Here is a 12,500-nt window from a genome sequence, read left to right as displayed (position 1 = left end):
TTTTACGGTTGAGGGTGAGCTCTGGTGGTGTGGAGCTCCGGCCTTCGCGCTCAGTCCCCGTTGGTTTCTCGGGCACCGTCCATCCAGAAGAAGAAGCCAACTGGTGGGTCTGAGAAGGAGTGAGGACAATCTTCGTCTCCACAGAGTGGGTCTGGATGGTGTAAGATTTCACGTCTTCCTCCTTCAAGGACCTTCAAGCAGACAAGAGGAAGAAGAGCATCACCATAAGATACAATTTTCTGTAGAACTCCGAGAGGAGAAGATGTTTCCACCCAGAGGTCCTCCCATGGACAGCTGCCCCTGCTACATTCTCATCAGTGGTCCCAAAGCAGGCAGCATCAAAGCGACCTCCATCCCATAAGGACAGATAATCTATTGTCTTAAGTCAAGGTTGGCTTCACTGTGGTTTCTTAAATGTGGGTAGCCCTTGATTTACGACTATCCATTTAGTGACCGTTTGAAGTTACAAGAGCACTGAAAAAAGTGACTTAAGACTGGTTGCACAGTGGTTAGAGTGCAGTACTGCAGGCTACTTCTGCTGACTACTGGCTGACTGCAATTTGGCAGTTCAAGTCTCACTGGGCTCAAGGTTGACTCAGCCTTCCATCCTTCCGAGGTGGGTAAAACAAGGACCCCAATTGTTGGGGGGCCAGAGGCTGACTCTGTAAACAGCTTAGAGAGGGCTGGAAAGCACTGTGAAGGCGGCATATAAGTCTAAGTGCTATTGCTATTGCTAACTCTGCCCACTGTCAGGAGTTCGATCCTGATGGGACTCAAGGTTAACTCAGCCTTCCATCCTTCCGAGGTGGGCAAAATGAGGACCCAGATTGTTGGGGGCAAATAGGCTGACTCTGTAAACCACTTAGAGAGGGCTGTAGAGCACTGTGAAGCGGTATATGTCTAAGTGCTGTTGCTATTGCTAACTCTGCCCACTGTCAGGAGTTCGATCCTGATGGGACTCAAGGTTAACTCAGCCTTCCATCCTTCCAAGGTGGGCAAAATGAGGACCCAGATTGTTGGGGGCAAATAGGCTGACTCTGTAAACCGCTTAGAGAGGGCTGTAAAGCACTGTGAAGTGGTATATAAGTCTAAATGCTATTGCTATTGTCCTCCCTCCCTCTCTCCCTCCCTTCCTTCCTGTTAGAATGCCGCGTTGCAGGCTAACTCACTGTCCACTGCCAGCAGTTCAATCCTGACTGCTTCAAGTTTGACTCAGCCTTCCATCCTTCTGAGGTGGGTAAAATGAGGACTCAGATTGTTGGGGGCCAGAGGCAGACTCTGTAAACCACTTGGAGAGGACTGTAAAGCACTGTGAAGCGGGATATAAGTCTAAGCGCTATTGCTATCCTGTGGAAACCACAACTCCAAAGACATTGGAGGACAAGTGGTTTCCTGGAAGCAAAAACCTAGAACATCTGAAGTGGTCCAGTAGCTAAGATTGGGGTTGCTGTGCAGAAGAATCTCCCTGCCTGCTTACTCTGTGTTCACTGATGAACTAACCCATCCCGCCCATTCCAGTGGCCAATCAACAGCCTTCTCCAACTTAATCTCTTCCAGAAATGTGATGAGAATTGGAGCATCTAGGAGCTTGGGCCAGATGTGTGTTCCCACACTTTTGGAGAATTTTGCCCTCAGAAGTCAGTCAGATTTTTTGTCCTATTTAGCAGAAATGGCATCTGGGAATGTTTTATGAAAATCAGATGCTCTGTTGGCCAAGCGAGGTGAAGTGAGCTTCCACTCCTTGTGGTTCAAAGTGAAGGAACCCAAGAAGTTTCTTCAAGCCAAATTTGGCTCAGCTCCTTCATGCTATAAAGACCATCCATGATGTAAACCATGATTCATTCCATAAGCCATACAAGCTGAGTTCTCACCCTTCCTCCAACAACCGTTGGTGGGCGTTCATACTCACATGTCTTTACTGAAGAGTTTAAAGTGGAGGAAGAGGCACCCAACGACCAGAAAGATCAAGAGGACCATGAACAGACACATAATGCCAATGAGGAGATCTAGCTTGACTCTCTGCTTCTCCATGGAGTCTTCTAACAAGAGAAATCAAAGACACAACATGACAAACATCTAAAAATAGGAAGGGACACAGAAATCCTTCAAGCATTTCCAAAGACTTGGCTTTGGAAAGGGGAATAAAGACTACTGATGGGAAGTGGTAGAGAAGAAGACTTCTCTCTTGAGCTTTGAATACATGGACATTGTTAAGACAGCAGATCCCGCAGACCTGAAAGTCTGAGAAGGTGTGGAGATATGGAACTCCTTCCTACAACTTCACCCAAGGTATCCACCAAGCAACCAGTTCCAGAGATGGAACCTTCAGAGCGATTCTGGGCTTTCTAGTCCTCCAGTGCAGTGTTTCTCAACCTTGTCAACTTGAAGATGTCTGGACTTCAACTCCCAGAATTCCCCAGCCAGCGAATGCTGGCTGGGGAATTCTGGGAGTTGAAGTCCAGACATCTTCAAGTTGACAAGGTTGAGAAACACTGCTCCAGTGGACCATTCTGATTTGGCCTTAGAAATGAAGATGTACTCCAGTGAAGTTCCATTCCTGCTGGCCTCATGGGAGACACCTCATGGCACATCTGGCTAATTTCCTCAACGTTGTGGAAGGGATTTCTTCTTGACTACCTGCAAGGGCCTTAGCCTTCAACTTGCCCCTGGTCTCCCATCCAGGAATTAACCCAGTCCCAGTCTACTTAGCTTCCGAGATCAGCTAATGTTGTCATCCGCTAAGTCTTGTCCCCATATATGTCTTTTCAGGAGGGACACAGGAAGCCGCATCCTTTCCAGCAATGCCTCTGGGCCACCCATCCTAGGAATGTCAATAAGCAAGAATCTTCTCCTACTGTTTTAGAAAATGTTGGGGACTGACTCTTTGGATTGCAAAACATTTATTCAGGGAGGTTCAGTCCTGGCTGAATTTATATAAAATGTATACTAGCTTTACAGGAAGCTTCACCGACCAAGATTTCTGACGGAAGCCCCCTTGTTGGCATTAGCAAAGATCTGATAGTGAGAACTTCTATAATCTTAACGAAGACCCAGGTCCTCAAATCCTTTAGGAGAAGGAAGCCATGAAGCTTCATCCCATCTGCAGGGTTATATACATCCTAATTCCATGTCCTCATTTAATATATAAGGTTATCTGCTCGGCATATGTGCCATACCCATAAAACACAAGTGAAGCCCACAAGTGAGCCTCATCTTGACTGTCTTTGACCAAGAGCCTCAGGGGCGCAGTGGTTAGAGTGCGGTACTGCAGGCTCCCTTCTGCTGACTGCCGGCTGCCTGCAATTTGGCAGTTCAAATCCCACCAGGATCAAGGTTGACTCAGCCTTCCATCCTTCCGAGGTGGGTAAAAATGAGGACACAGATTGTTGGGGGCAAGAGGCTGACTCTGTAAACCACTTAGAGAGACTGTGAAGCACTGTGAAGCAGTGTTTAAGTCTAAGTCCTATTGCTATTGCCCTTCCTTTCTCTCCTTCTTTCCTTCCTTCCTTCCTTCCTTCCTTCCTTCCTTCCTTCCTTCCTCCTTCCTTCCTTCCTTCCTTCCTTTCTTCCTGTTAGAATGCAGCATTGCACACTAATTCTGCCCACTGCCAGGAGTTCGATCTTGACCGGCTTAAGGTTGACTCAGCCTTCCATCCTTCTGAGGTGGGTAAAAATGAGGACACAGATTGTTGGGGGCAAAAGGCTGACTCTGTAAACCACTTAGAGAGTGCTGTAAAATACTGTGAAGCAGTGTTTAAGTCTAAGTCCTATTGCTATTGCCCTTCCTTTCTCTCCTTTCCTTCCTTCCTTCCTTCCTTCCTTCCTTTCTTCCTGTTAGAATGCAGCATTGCACACTAATTCTGCCCACTGCCAGGAGTTCGATCTTGACCGGCTTAAGGTTGACTCAGCCTTCCATCCTTCCGAGGTAGGTAAAATGAGGACCCAAATTGTTGGGGGCAAAAGGCTGACTCTGTAAACCACTTAGAGAGTGCTATGAAGCACTGTAAAGCGGTATATAAGTCTGCTATTGCTATCCTGTGGAAACCCCATCTCCATAGACGTTGGAGGCCAAGTGGCTTCCTGGAAGCAGAAACCTAGAACATCTGAAGACCTGAACTGGTCCAGTAGCTAATGTTGGGGTTGCCGTGCAGAAGAATCTCCCTGCTTGCTTTCCCCTTTCGAGGTCCCCTACCTTGACATAGGTGTGGTCTTAAAAAGATGGAGAAAAGTAGGAAAGTATTGGAATAGCTGGTCATGGTTTCCTCAGCCTTGCCTTCTCCCCATGCTGACTTCATAGCGACTTTGTCTTGGAAATCCATGACACGCCCAGCATTCTTGACAACATTCTGACAGCATAATCTCTGCCCAATGGAGGAGACAGGAAACCAGGACCTCACGTGGCTGGAGAAGATCCCAAACAGGACATCTTCTAATAGGCCGGCCTTCTCGAGGTGGCACCTATTCCTGCTTCTTCACTCCATCATTCCTCCTACTTCCTCCTCAGCCTCTCTTGGTGGTTCTCTGGTCTGTGGGCTCTGTTGCTGTTGTTAGTTGCGAAGTCGTGTCTGACCCATCGCAACCCCATGGACCATGTTCCTCCAGGCCTTCCTGTCCTCTGCCATTCTCTGGAGTCCGTTTAAGCTCACACTGACTGCTTCCGTGTCTCCATCCAGCCACCTCCTTCTCTGCCGTCCCCTTCTTCTTCTGCCCTCCATCGTTCCCAGTATGAGGCTCTTCTCCAGGGAGTCCTTCCTTCTCATTAGGTGGCCAAAGTCCTTGAGTCTCCTGTTCAGGATCTGGCCTTCTAAAGAACAGTCAGGGTTGATCTCCTCTAGGACTGACCGGTTGGATGGCCTTGCAGTCCAAGGGGACTCAATGCAGGAGTCTTCTCCAGCACCAGAGTTCAAAGCCCTCCATCCTTTGGCACTCTGCCTTCCTTATGATCCAACTTTCACAGCCATACTGTCAGGCCTGCAGACATCTTTTCCTTTGGATCTTTGGCATGCCACACTTCCTATTATTCTACTATGCCTTTTCTACGGTGGGAAAATGGGAAGGGGGATTATACAGAGTTGGGTGATATGTAGCCATAACAACATTCTTTCTAGAAAGCCAAGGTCATCCTTTGTCTTTGCACCTCTGCGCCTGACTGGAATTGGATGGGTGGAAGCTGCCAGCGTGGCAGTGGGAGATGGGACCATGGGATGGACTTGTGGGTGTGGGGGACAAGTTCTTGAGCTTTCAACTGGGTGGGGGAAACCGGGAAGCTTTCAAATTTGGGTTTTCCCAGATGTGCCAACATGGCTCTCTTCATCAATTTGAACTTTGAGCAATACTTTGCCTTGGACTCTGATTTAGTTTTGGATGGTATTTGGAACCCTGACACATACATTGCAACTGGGAAAGCCATAAGCCAAGGATCTATGGTTTCTCCCAGTTCCTTGGGCTTTACAACCCTACAATGTGGGTTTAAGGACCACAAGGCCAAGGTACATCTGAACAAAGCCATCGGGATGCGCCAGAGGATGGGAAGAAGGTCCCAACCCATCTGCTTCCAGTAAGAATTTGCTAAAATCCCCATCCACCCCATCTCCCTTTGGAAACCTTTGCAAAACGCCCCAGGAAACCCCCAATTTTGCAATTCACACACAGATTAGCATTTTAACACCTTTCTTCCCAAAAGGCCAGATGATGTTTGTGTCCTCCCGTTTAAATCCCAATTAAACTTTTGACCCTGGTCACATTCCAAAACCGTGGTTTAATGGTGGGTTGCGTTTAAGAAAAAGAGGCGTGCATGGGGGGGGGGGCTTTTGTTTGCACCTGTGAATTTCCCAAAGAGAATTCTCCTCTAAATCTTAAGATAATGAGAAAGATTCCTTCCACTTTCTCTCTTCCACTTAGGCTGGCCTCCTTATCAGCTTATTCTTTCTTTCTTTTTTTTCTTTTTAAGGACAAAAAGGGAAGGGCTTTTAATCCTTGGTGGGGGGGAGGGGGAGGTGTTCGTTGTAGAATCGACAGTCCCAGCTTGTAAGGAGATTCTGCCTTTTTGAAATAACCACTGGAGCTGTGGATTCATGGCCTCAGATTTAGGTTTGGTGATGGGGATCATTGGCCATTTCCCCCCCCACCTTTTCCCCCAGTTACACACAAAGAGACACACAAAAAACACAAAAAACACATACACACAGAGAAAGAGACCCAGAGAGACACACATACACAAACACAGAGAGAGAGAGAGAGAGACAGACAGACAGACAGACAGAGACAGAGAGAGACAGAGAGAGACAGAGAAAGAGAGATAGACAAAGACAGCGAGGGAAAGAGAGAAAGAGAGAAATAGACAGAGAGAGTGTGTGTCAGAGAGAGTCAGAGAATCAGAGAGAGAGAGAGACAAAGACAGAGAGAGACAGAGACAGAAGAGAGAGTGAGAGACAAACAGAGACAGCGAGAAAGAGAGAAAGAGACAAATAGAGAGAGAGAGAGAGTCAGAGCGAGAGAGACAAAGACAGAGAGAGACAGAGACAGAAGAGAGAGCGAGAGAGACAGACAGAGAGAGAGAGAAAGAGACAAATAGACAGAGAGAGAGAGACAGAGTCAGAGAGAGAGTCAGAGAGAGAGAGACAAAGAGAGAGACAGAGACAGACAAAGAGAGAGAGCGAGAAAGAGACAAATAGACAGAGAGAGAGAATCAGAGAGAGAGACAATGAGAGAGATAGAGACAGAGAGAGAGAGAGAGAGAAAGAGACAAAGACAGAGAGAGAGAGTCAGAGAGAGAGTCAGAGAGAGAGAGAGACAAAGAGAGAGAGAGAGAGGGAGAGGGAGGGAGAGACAGGGAGAGAGAGAAACAGGGAGAGAGATATTCTGCTTGCTTTCTTCTTTTAATTAATGAAAAAGCTGTTTAACCTACATTCTATATTTCTCCCCATTCGAAGTGGATGCTGAGCTGGGAAGTGAAGCCCACTCAGGGCTGATGAGTCTTTGGAAAAGAGACCACGAGGAAATCCCAGAAACCTAGGCTAGCCTTGAGAAATGGAAGAAGGCCACAGCAAACAACTTCCCGACAGTTGCCAAGAAAACAAGGTGGATTTGATCATGACCTGCTCCAGCCCTGAGTTCAACCCAAAAGAGACTTGAATTTTACCCAGCTAAGCGGCGGGGGGGGGGGGGCAGGGGAGTAGGTGTAATTAAAATGCAGAATGCCAAATGTGATATAAGAAATAAAATGAAAGGGTTTGGAAGTGGGGGCCAGGTGGCTAAGGAAAGCTTGAAGCGAAGGGTAGGGAAGTTTTCCCAGATTTGGGGAGCGGGGGGGGGGGAGAAGCACCTAGGCCTTGGGTTCTGTTCCTGGTGGTCTCCTTTCCCTGGAAAATTTGCAACATTTTAGGCAGAAACCCACCTTGTTCCAGTTTAGACCAAGACTTGAGGAACCAGTCCAATAAAGTTGAAAACTTTGGATCTCTTGTAAGGCAGGGTAAATACATAGCACTTATAGCATAGCAGTTAGACTTATATACCGCTTCATAGAGCTTTCAGCCCTCTCTAAGCGGTTTACAGAGTCAGCATATCGCCCCCAACAACAATCCGGGTCCTCATTTTACCCACCTCGGAAGGATGGAAGGCTGAGTCAACCCTGAGCCGGTGAGATTTGAACCGCCGAACTGCAGAACTGCAGTCAGCTGAAGTAGCCTGCAGTGCTGCATTTAACCACTGTGCCACCTCGGCTCTACATAGCAATAGCAGTTAGACTTATATACCGCTTCATAGAGCTTTCAGCCCTCTCTAAGCGGTTTACAGAGTCAGCGTATTGCCCCCAACAACAATCCGGGTCCTCATTTTACCCACCTCGGAAGGATGGAAGGCTGAGTCAACCTTGAGCCGGTGAGATTTGAACAGCCGAACTGCAGAACTGCAGTCAGCTGAAGTAGCCTGCAGTGCTGCGTTTAACCACTGCGCCACTGATTCACAAAGGTTTCTTTGCACAGTTGGGCAGAGCAAGTTAACAAGTGTTGAGTGTGCGACACTTCTGTGCCAGCAGGGAAATCTGCTGATGGGGGAGAGAAAGAGGGAGAAGCACCCAAATTGTGTTTACGGTGGCTCACTTCAGCCAGTGGGCCAAACACCCTCCACCCAATTGGATCAGTTTGATTTACTTCCGAGGTTCCTACAGTGATTTCCCGAAAATAAGACAGGGTCTTCTTTTCCTTTGACCCCTGAAATAAGCGCTTGGCCTTATTTTTGGGGAGGTCTTACTGTTTTTGAAGTGCAGGAAGAGGCGAGCATGGTCACCTCATGGCTGCTGCTGTGCTGCAATATTTTTGGGGAGGGCTTATTTTAGATGCATGGGCTTATTATCCGAGGAGGTCTTATTTGGGGGGGAAATATTATTATTATTTCCCCCGCTTCTCTTCCATGAGGCTCCAAGCTTGATTTGATTTGATTTTGATTTTATTACATTTATATGCCGCCCTTTTCCCCAAGGGGACTCAGGGCGGCTCACAATTCAAATCAGGGGAGGGGGGGTACAGACAAGAAATAAAAAAGACGGGACATAACAATACATAATTTAAAAAACACACAGCAGTCATACCATTCGAGGCGGGGGCAACAGCTCTTTAGCCCCAGGCCTGTCGGAATAGCCAGGTTTTAAGGGCTTTGCGGAAGGCCTGGAGGGTGGTGAGGGTTCGAATCTCCACGGGGAGTTCGTTCCAGAGGGTCGGAGCGGCCACAGAGAAGGCTCTCCTCCGGGTAGTCGCCAGTCGGCATTGGCCGGCGGATGGAATTCGGAGGAGGCCTAGTCTGTGGGATCTGATTGGTCTATTGGAGGTAATTGGCAGCAGGCGGTCTCTCAAGTACCCAGGTCCAATACCATGAAGCTGAGTTCAGAACACCCCCTGGCCTGTTTCTCCTACAACAACCCTGTGAGGCAGGCTGGGCTGAGAAAGAGGGAGCATCCCCCACCCGAGGGGTGGGTGCACCTGCTGAAACGTTCACCAGGTAAGAGCAAAGAATTCACCAGGTAAGAGCAAAGAATTGAAAAGACGCTTTCCCGCAATACCTCCCTGGAATCAGAGGGCTGAAAGGGACCTTAGAGGTCTACTAGTCCAACCCCCTGCCCAAGGCAGAAGTCTTTGTGCCATTATTCAAGGAGGGGGGTGGCGAGATCAAGTCCGCCAACCAACTCTCTGCTCCCGAACGGCAAGGAGCCCCTCTCCTCCTTCCCCAGTGCTGAACTGCTGGGAAAATGAATCTTGGTTCTCTTTGGCTGATCTCCCGGCTAAAGATTCTCCCAAATCGGCTTTTTTCAAGAAGCAACTGGACTTTCTTTTTTTTTTTCTTCGAAGGCGTTTCGCTTCTCATCCCAGAAGCTTCATCGGTTCTGGCAGCACGGTGGGGAATGGAAGGATTGATACTCCTTGCAGACAACTGGAAAGGAAAGCGGTAAAAAACTGGCTATTCCGGCAGGCCTGGGGCTGTTGACCTCATTGTTGAGGTCCAGCCCCGGTTAGAATGCATGCATGCATGTTTTGTGATTTTACCCGTCCCTTTTCTCTTTTCTTATTTTTTCTTTCTCTTTTCCTGTTTTGTAAGCCGCCTGGAGTCCTTCGGGATTGGGCAGCATATAAATTTTAATAATAAATAAATGAATAAATAAAGTTGCATCATTTGTCATTGAGGCTGCTTGGAGGTTTCTCTGTGTCCTCCCCTGAGTGGTTCAAATGGGTGTGGGGCCTTCTGGGAACTGCTGAAAGGACCCTGTTATAGACTAAGGATAGATGATGTCCTATCCCCCCCCCACTCTGCTGAGAGAGGGCAGTTCAATTTGGACACAGATGGTCTCTCTGACCCCCTTTTTCAAACCAGATGCAAAGGATCAGCTGTCTTCAAGGAGTATAAATCCCCACCATCCAGTCAGAGCTGTAGAAGCTTCTTGGATGAGAAGTGAAACATCTTCAAAAAAAACCAACAACACAAAAAGATCATTAACACATTAATAGAATTGGAAGGGACCTTGTAGGTCATCTAGTCCAACCCACCGCCCAAGCAGGGGACCCTATGCCATTTATGATGTAATGGCAGTCCAGTCTCTTCTTGAAAGCCTCCAGGGATGAAGCTCCCACAACTTCTGAAGGCAACTTCTGTTCCATGGGTTGATTGCTCTCACTGTCAGGAAATTCCTCCTTATTTCCAGGTTGAATCTCTCTTGGATCAGTTTCCATCCATTCTTCCTTCTCTGGCCTTTGGCTGCTTTGGAGAATAGCTTGACCCCCTAACTCCTCTCTGGGGCAGCCCCTTAAATATCGGAAGGCTGCTCTCGTGTCTCCCCTGGTCCTTCTCTTCAGTAGACTAGCCATGTCTCTCTTTTTAAAATTATTTTTCCTTCCTTTCTTCCCTCTCTCCCTGCCTTCCACTTTCTTTCTTTCTTTTCTTTCTTTTCTTTCTTTTCTTTCTTTTCTTTCTTTTCTTTCTTTTCTTTCTTTCTTTCCCTTCCTTCCTTCCTTCCTTCCTTCCTTCCTTCCTTCCTTCCTTCCTCCCTCCCTTCCTTGTGCTTTGGAGAATAGCTTGACCTCCTCCTTTCTGTGGCAGCCCCTCAAATATTGGAAGATGCTCTCCTGTCTCCCCTGGTCCTTCTCTTCACTGGACTAGCCAGGCCCGGTTCCTGTCCAGTCGCCTCTTTGGAACATTTGCTGGGCCCTTTCGAGTCTTTCCTTTTCTCGTCAATTTCGGGCGGAATGCATTTCGGTTCGGCTGCCCAGGGTCAGCACCACCGCCGGTAGCGACAGCTCCGAACCTGGAGAGGCGAATCGCAAGGCCAAGCATCCCTGCCCGGAGGGCGCATCTCTCCAATTTTACGCACGGGGGCGATCCAGGAAAAGGCCCAGAAGTGGGTCCCAAACCGCTAGTCCTGGCCGCCAGCAGCGCCCGTGCTACACCTCTCCAGCTGGTGCCGGCGGACGGGGCGGGCAGAGGCGAGGATCCGCCCCAAGAAGCGGCGGGCAGGGTGTGGGCATCTGTTGGGCGGCGCGCCACGCGTGCTTGGAAGGAGGCGCCTGGCCAAGAAGGGGAAGAGCCGGGCTGGGGAGCCGCGCCTCCGCCGGCAGGGTCCGCCTGCGCCTCGGCCAGCCTGCAGGGCGGCGTTCCGGCCTCCGAAACGCCGCCTTCTCCTCTTCCTCCTCCTCCTGTTTGCACGGAAGGCAAGCGCGCCTTTCTCGGCGGCCCCCACGCCACCTCTCCAGCGATGCCGCCCCGCAGTCGCCTCCGGCCAGCCTGAGCGCCTTGGCTCGGCTCGGGGCTCCTGCAAGGGGGCTGCGGCTGGGCGCGAGGACGAGGAAGAGGAGGCGAAGAAGGAGAGGAAGGCTGCACGATGCGGAAAAGACCCCGGTGACCCCGGCCTGGGGCCGAGCGGAGGCTTGGGGCTTGGCTGGGGTGGGGGAGACCCTGGCAGCTGCGGATCTCTTCGCCCAGGCTGGGGGCAGGCGTCGCCCGCCAGGCCCCGCAGCGCTGCGCTGCCCCTGCGCGCCCCTCGGCTCTCCTCGCCGCTGCGGCACTTCCACCATGCTGCGCCGCCAGCTGAACCGCTTCGTAAGTTCCGCCGAGGCCGGGCAAGAGGATGGGGGAGAGGGAGGGAAAGAGGGAGGGTCCCCTCTCCCCCTCCCCAGCCTTGGGAGGCCTGCCTGCGCCCCCCCCCACCCTTCGCAATGCCCACCGCCCAGGCTTCTCCCTTCGGCGGCGGGACTGCGTTTTCCTTCCCTATGGAATCGCAGCTGGGCAGGCAGGACCCTCTCCCGCAGCCTGGGGGTTTGGGATGGAGATTAACCCTTGGCCGGAGCCCCGGTTCCTTCCTTGGCCCGCTCCCCACCCAGCCACCCCCCCCGGATCAAATTGGTCCCTTCGCTCCTTCTCCTCACCACCTTCCCCGCCGGTTCTTTTGTTCTCCTCGGCTTCCAGAGAGCGGGTGGGGAGAACGTGGGTTTTTTCCCCTTATGAGGAGGAGTATGGCTGCGTGTGTGTGGGGGGGAGAGGGGGGAGGTGGTTTGTCCCTGGCTTTCCAGAGTTGCCCGCTCCGTGCCATTGGGGGGTGCGGGATGCGGAGGGGTTGAGATGAGCGCCCAGGGCTGGAGAAGGAGGAAGGGGGGAGATTTCCACCCTCCCACCCCCATCCCTGCAAGTCTTGAGCGGTACCCAACGGTGTGAGAATCGGGGAGATGGGGGGGGGGACGTTGCGTTTCAGCAGGAAGGTGTGGAAAATAGAAAGGTGGCAAAGGGTCTCCCTCCTGGGGAGGGGAAAAGCCCACCTCCCTGCAAACCGACAGCTAGTCCATCAGCAACAGGTCTCCCTGAAAACCTGAGGAGCTAGCTCTTAGGTTGCAAGGAACTTATCCCCCCCCCCCTCACCAGGCTGTCTATGATTAGAGAGGTTCCATGCCAACAGTCATATTCTCTCCCTTCCCGTCCCTTTTCTTCTTGCCTTTCTTTTCAAAAACATTTATTCTGCTTTCCTT

General features: G+C 50.4%; 2 protein-coding genes across 3 annotated transcripts in view; one reads left to right on the top strand and one right to left on the bottom strand.

The window, feature by feature from the left end:
• LOC148043218 (uncharacterized) overlaps nt 1-12,441 on the bottom strand; it is a 13,338-nt gene extending 897 nt beyond the window's left edge. The window contains exons 1-3 of one of the 2 annotated variants that reach the window (XM_087727317.1): nt 12,394-12,441; nt 1,910-2,039; nt 1-191 (exon numbers count right to left, since the gene is read on the bottom strand). The exon at nt 1-191 is cut by the window's left edge and continues 897 nt beyond it. In XM_087727317.1, the coding sequence (XP_087583443.1) occupies nt 1-191; nt 1,910-2,031 (313 nt within the window). In that variant the 5' untranslated portion in view covers nt 2,032-2,039; nt 12,394-12,441. Of the gene's footprint in view, nt 192-1,909; nt 2,040-11,906; nt 12,004-12,393 lie in introns of those variants that run through there. The other variant, XM_087727316.1, reaches the window with a different exon arrangement.
• Nucleotides 11,202-12,500, top strand: part of ATP11C (ATPase phospholipid transporting 11C (ATP11C blood group)) — a 77,518-nt gene continuing 76,219 nt past the window's right edge. Inside the window, exon 1 of the mRNA XM_087727312.1 lies at nt 11,202-11,580. Within this exon, the coding sequence (XP_087583438.1) occupies nt 11,554-11,580 (27 nt within the window). The 5' untranslated portion in view covers nt 11,202-11,553. The remainder of the gene's footprint in view (nt 11,581-12,500) is intronic.

The sequence above is a fragment of the Thamnophis sirtalis genome, unplaced genomic scaffold, assembly GCF_051295495.1.
Source record: "Thamnophis sirtalis isolate CommonGarterSnake01/CBP01778 unplaced genomic scaffold, rThaSir2_p1.2 scaffold_13, whole genome shotgun sequence".
Lineage (NCBI taxonomy): Eukaryota > Metazoa > Chordata > Lepidosauria > Squamata > Natricidae > Thamnophis > Thamnophis sirtalis.
This window is presented reverse-complemented; position numbering and strand designations above follow the sequence as displayed.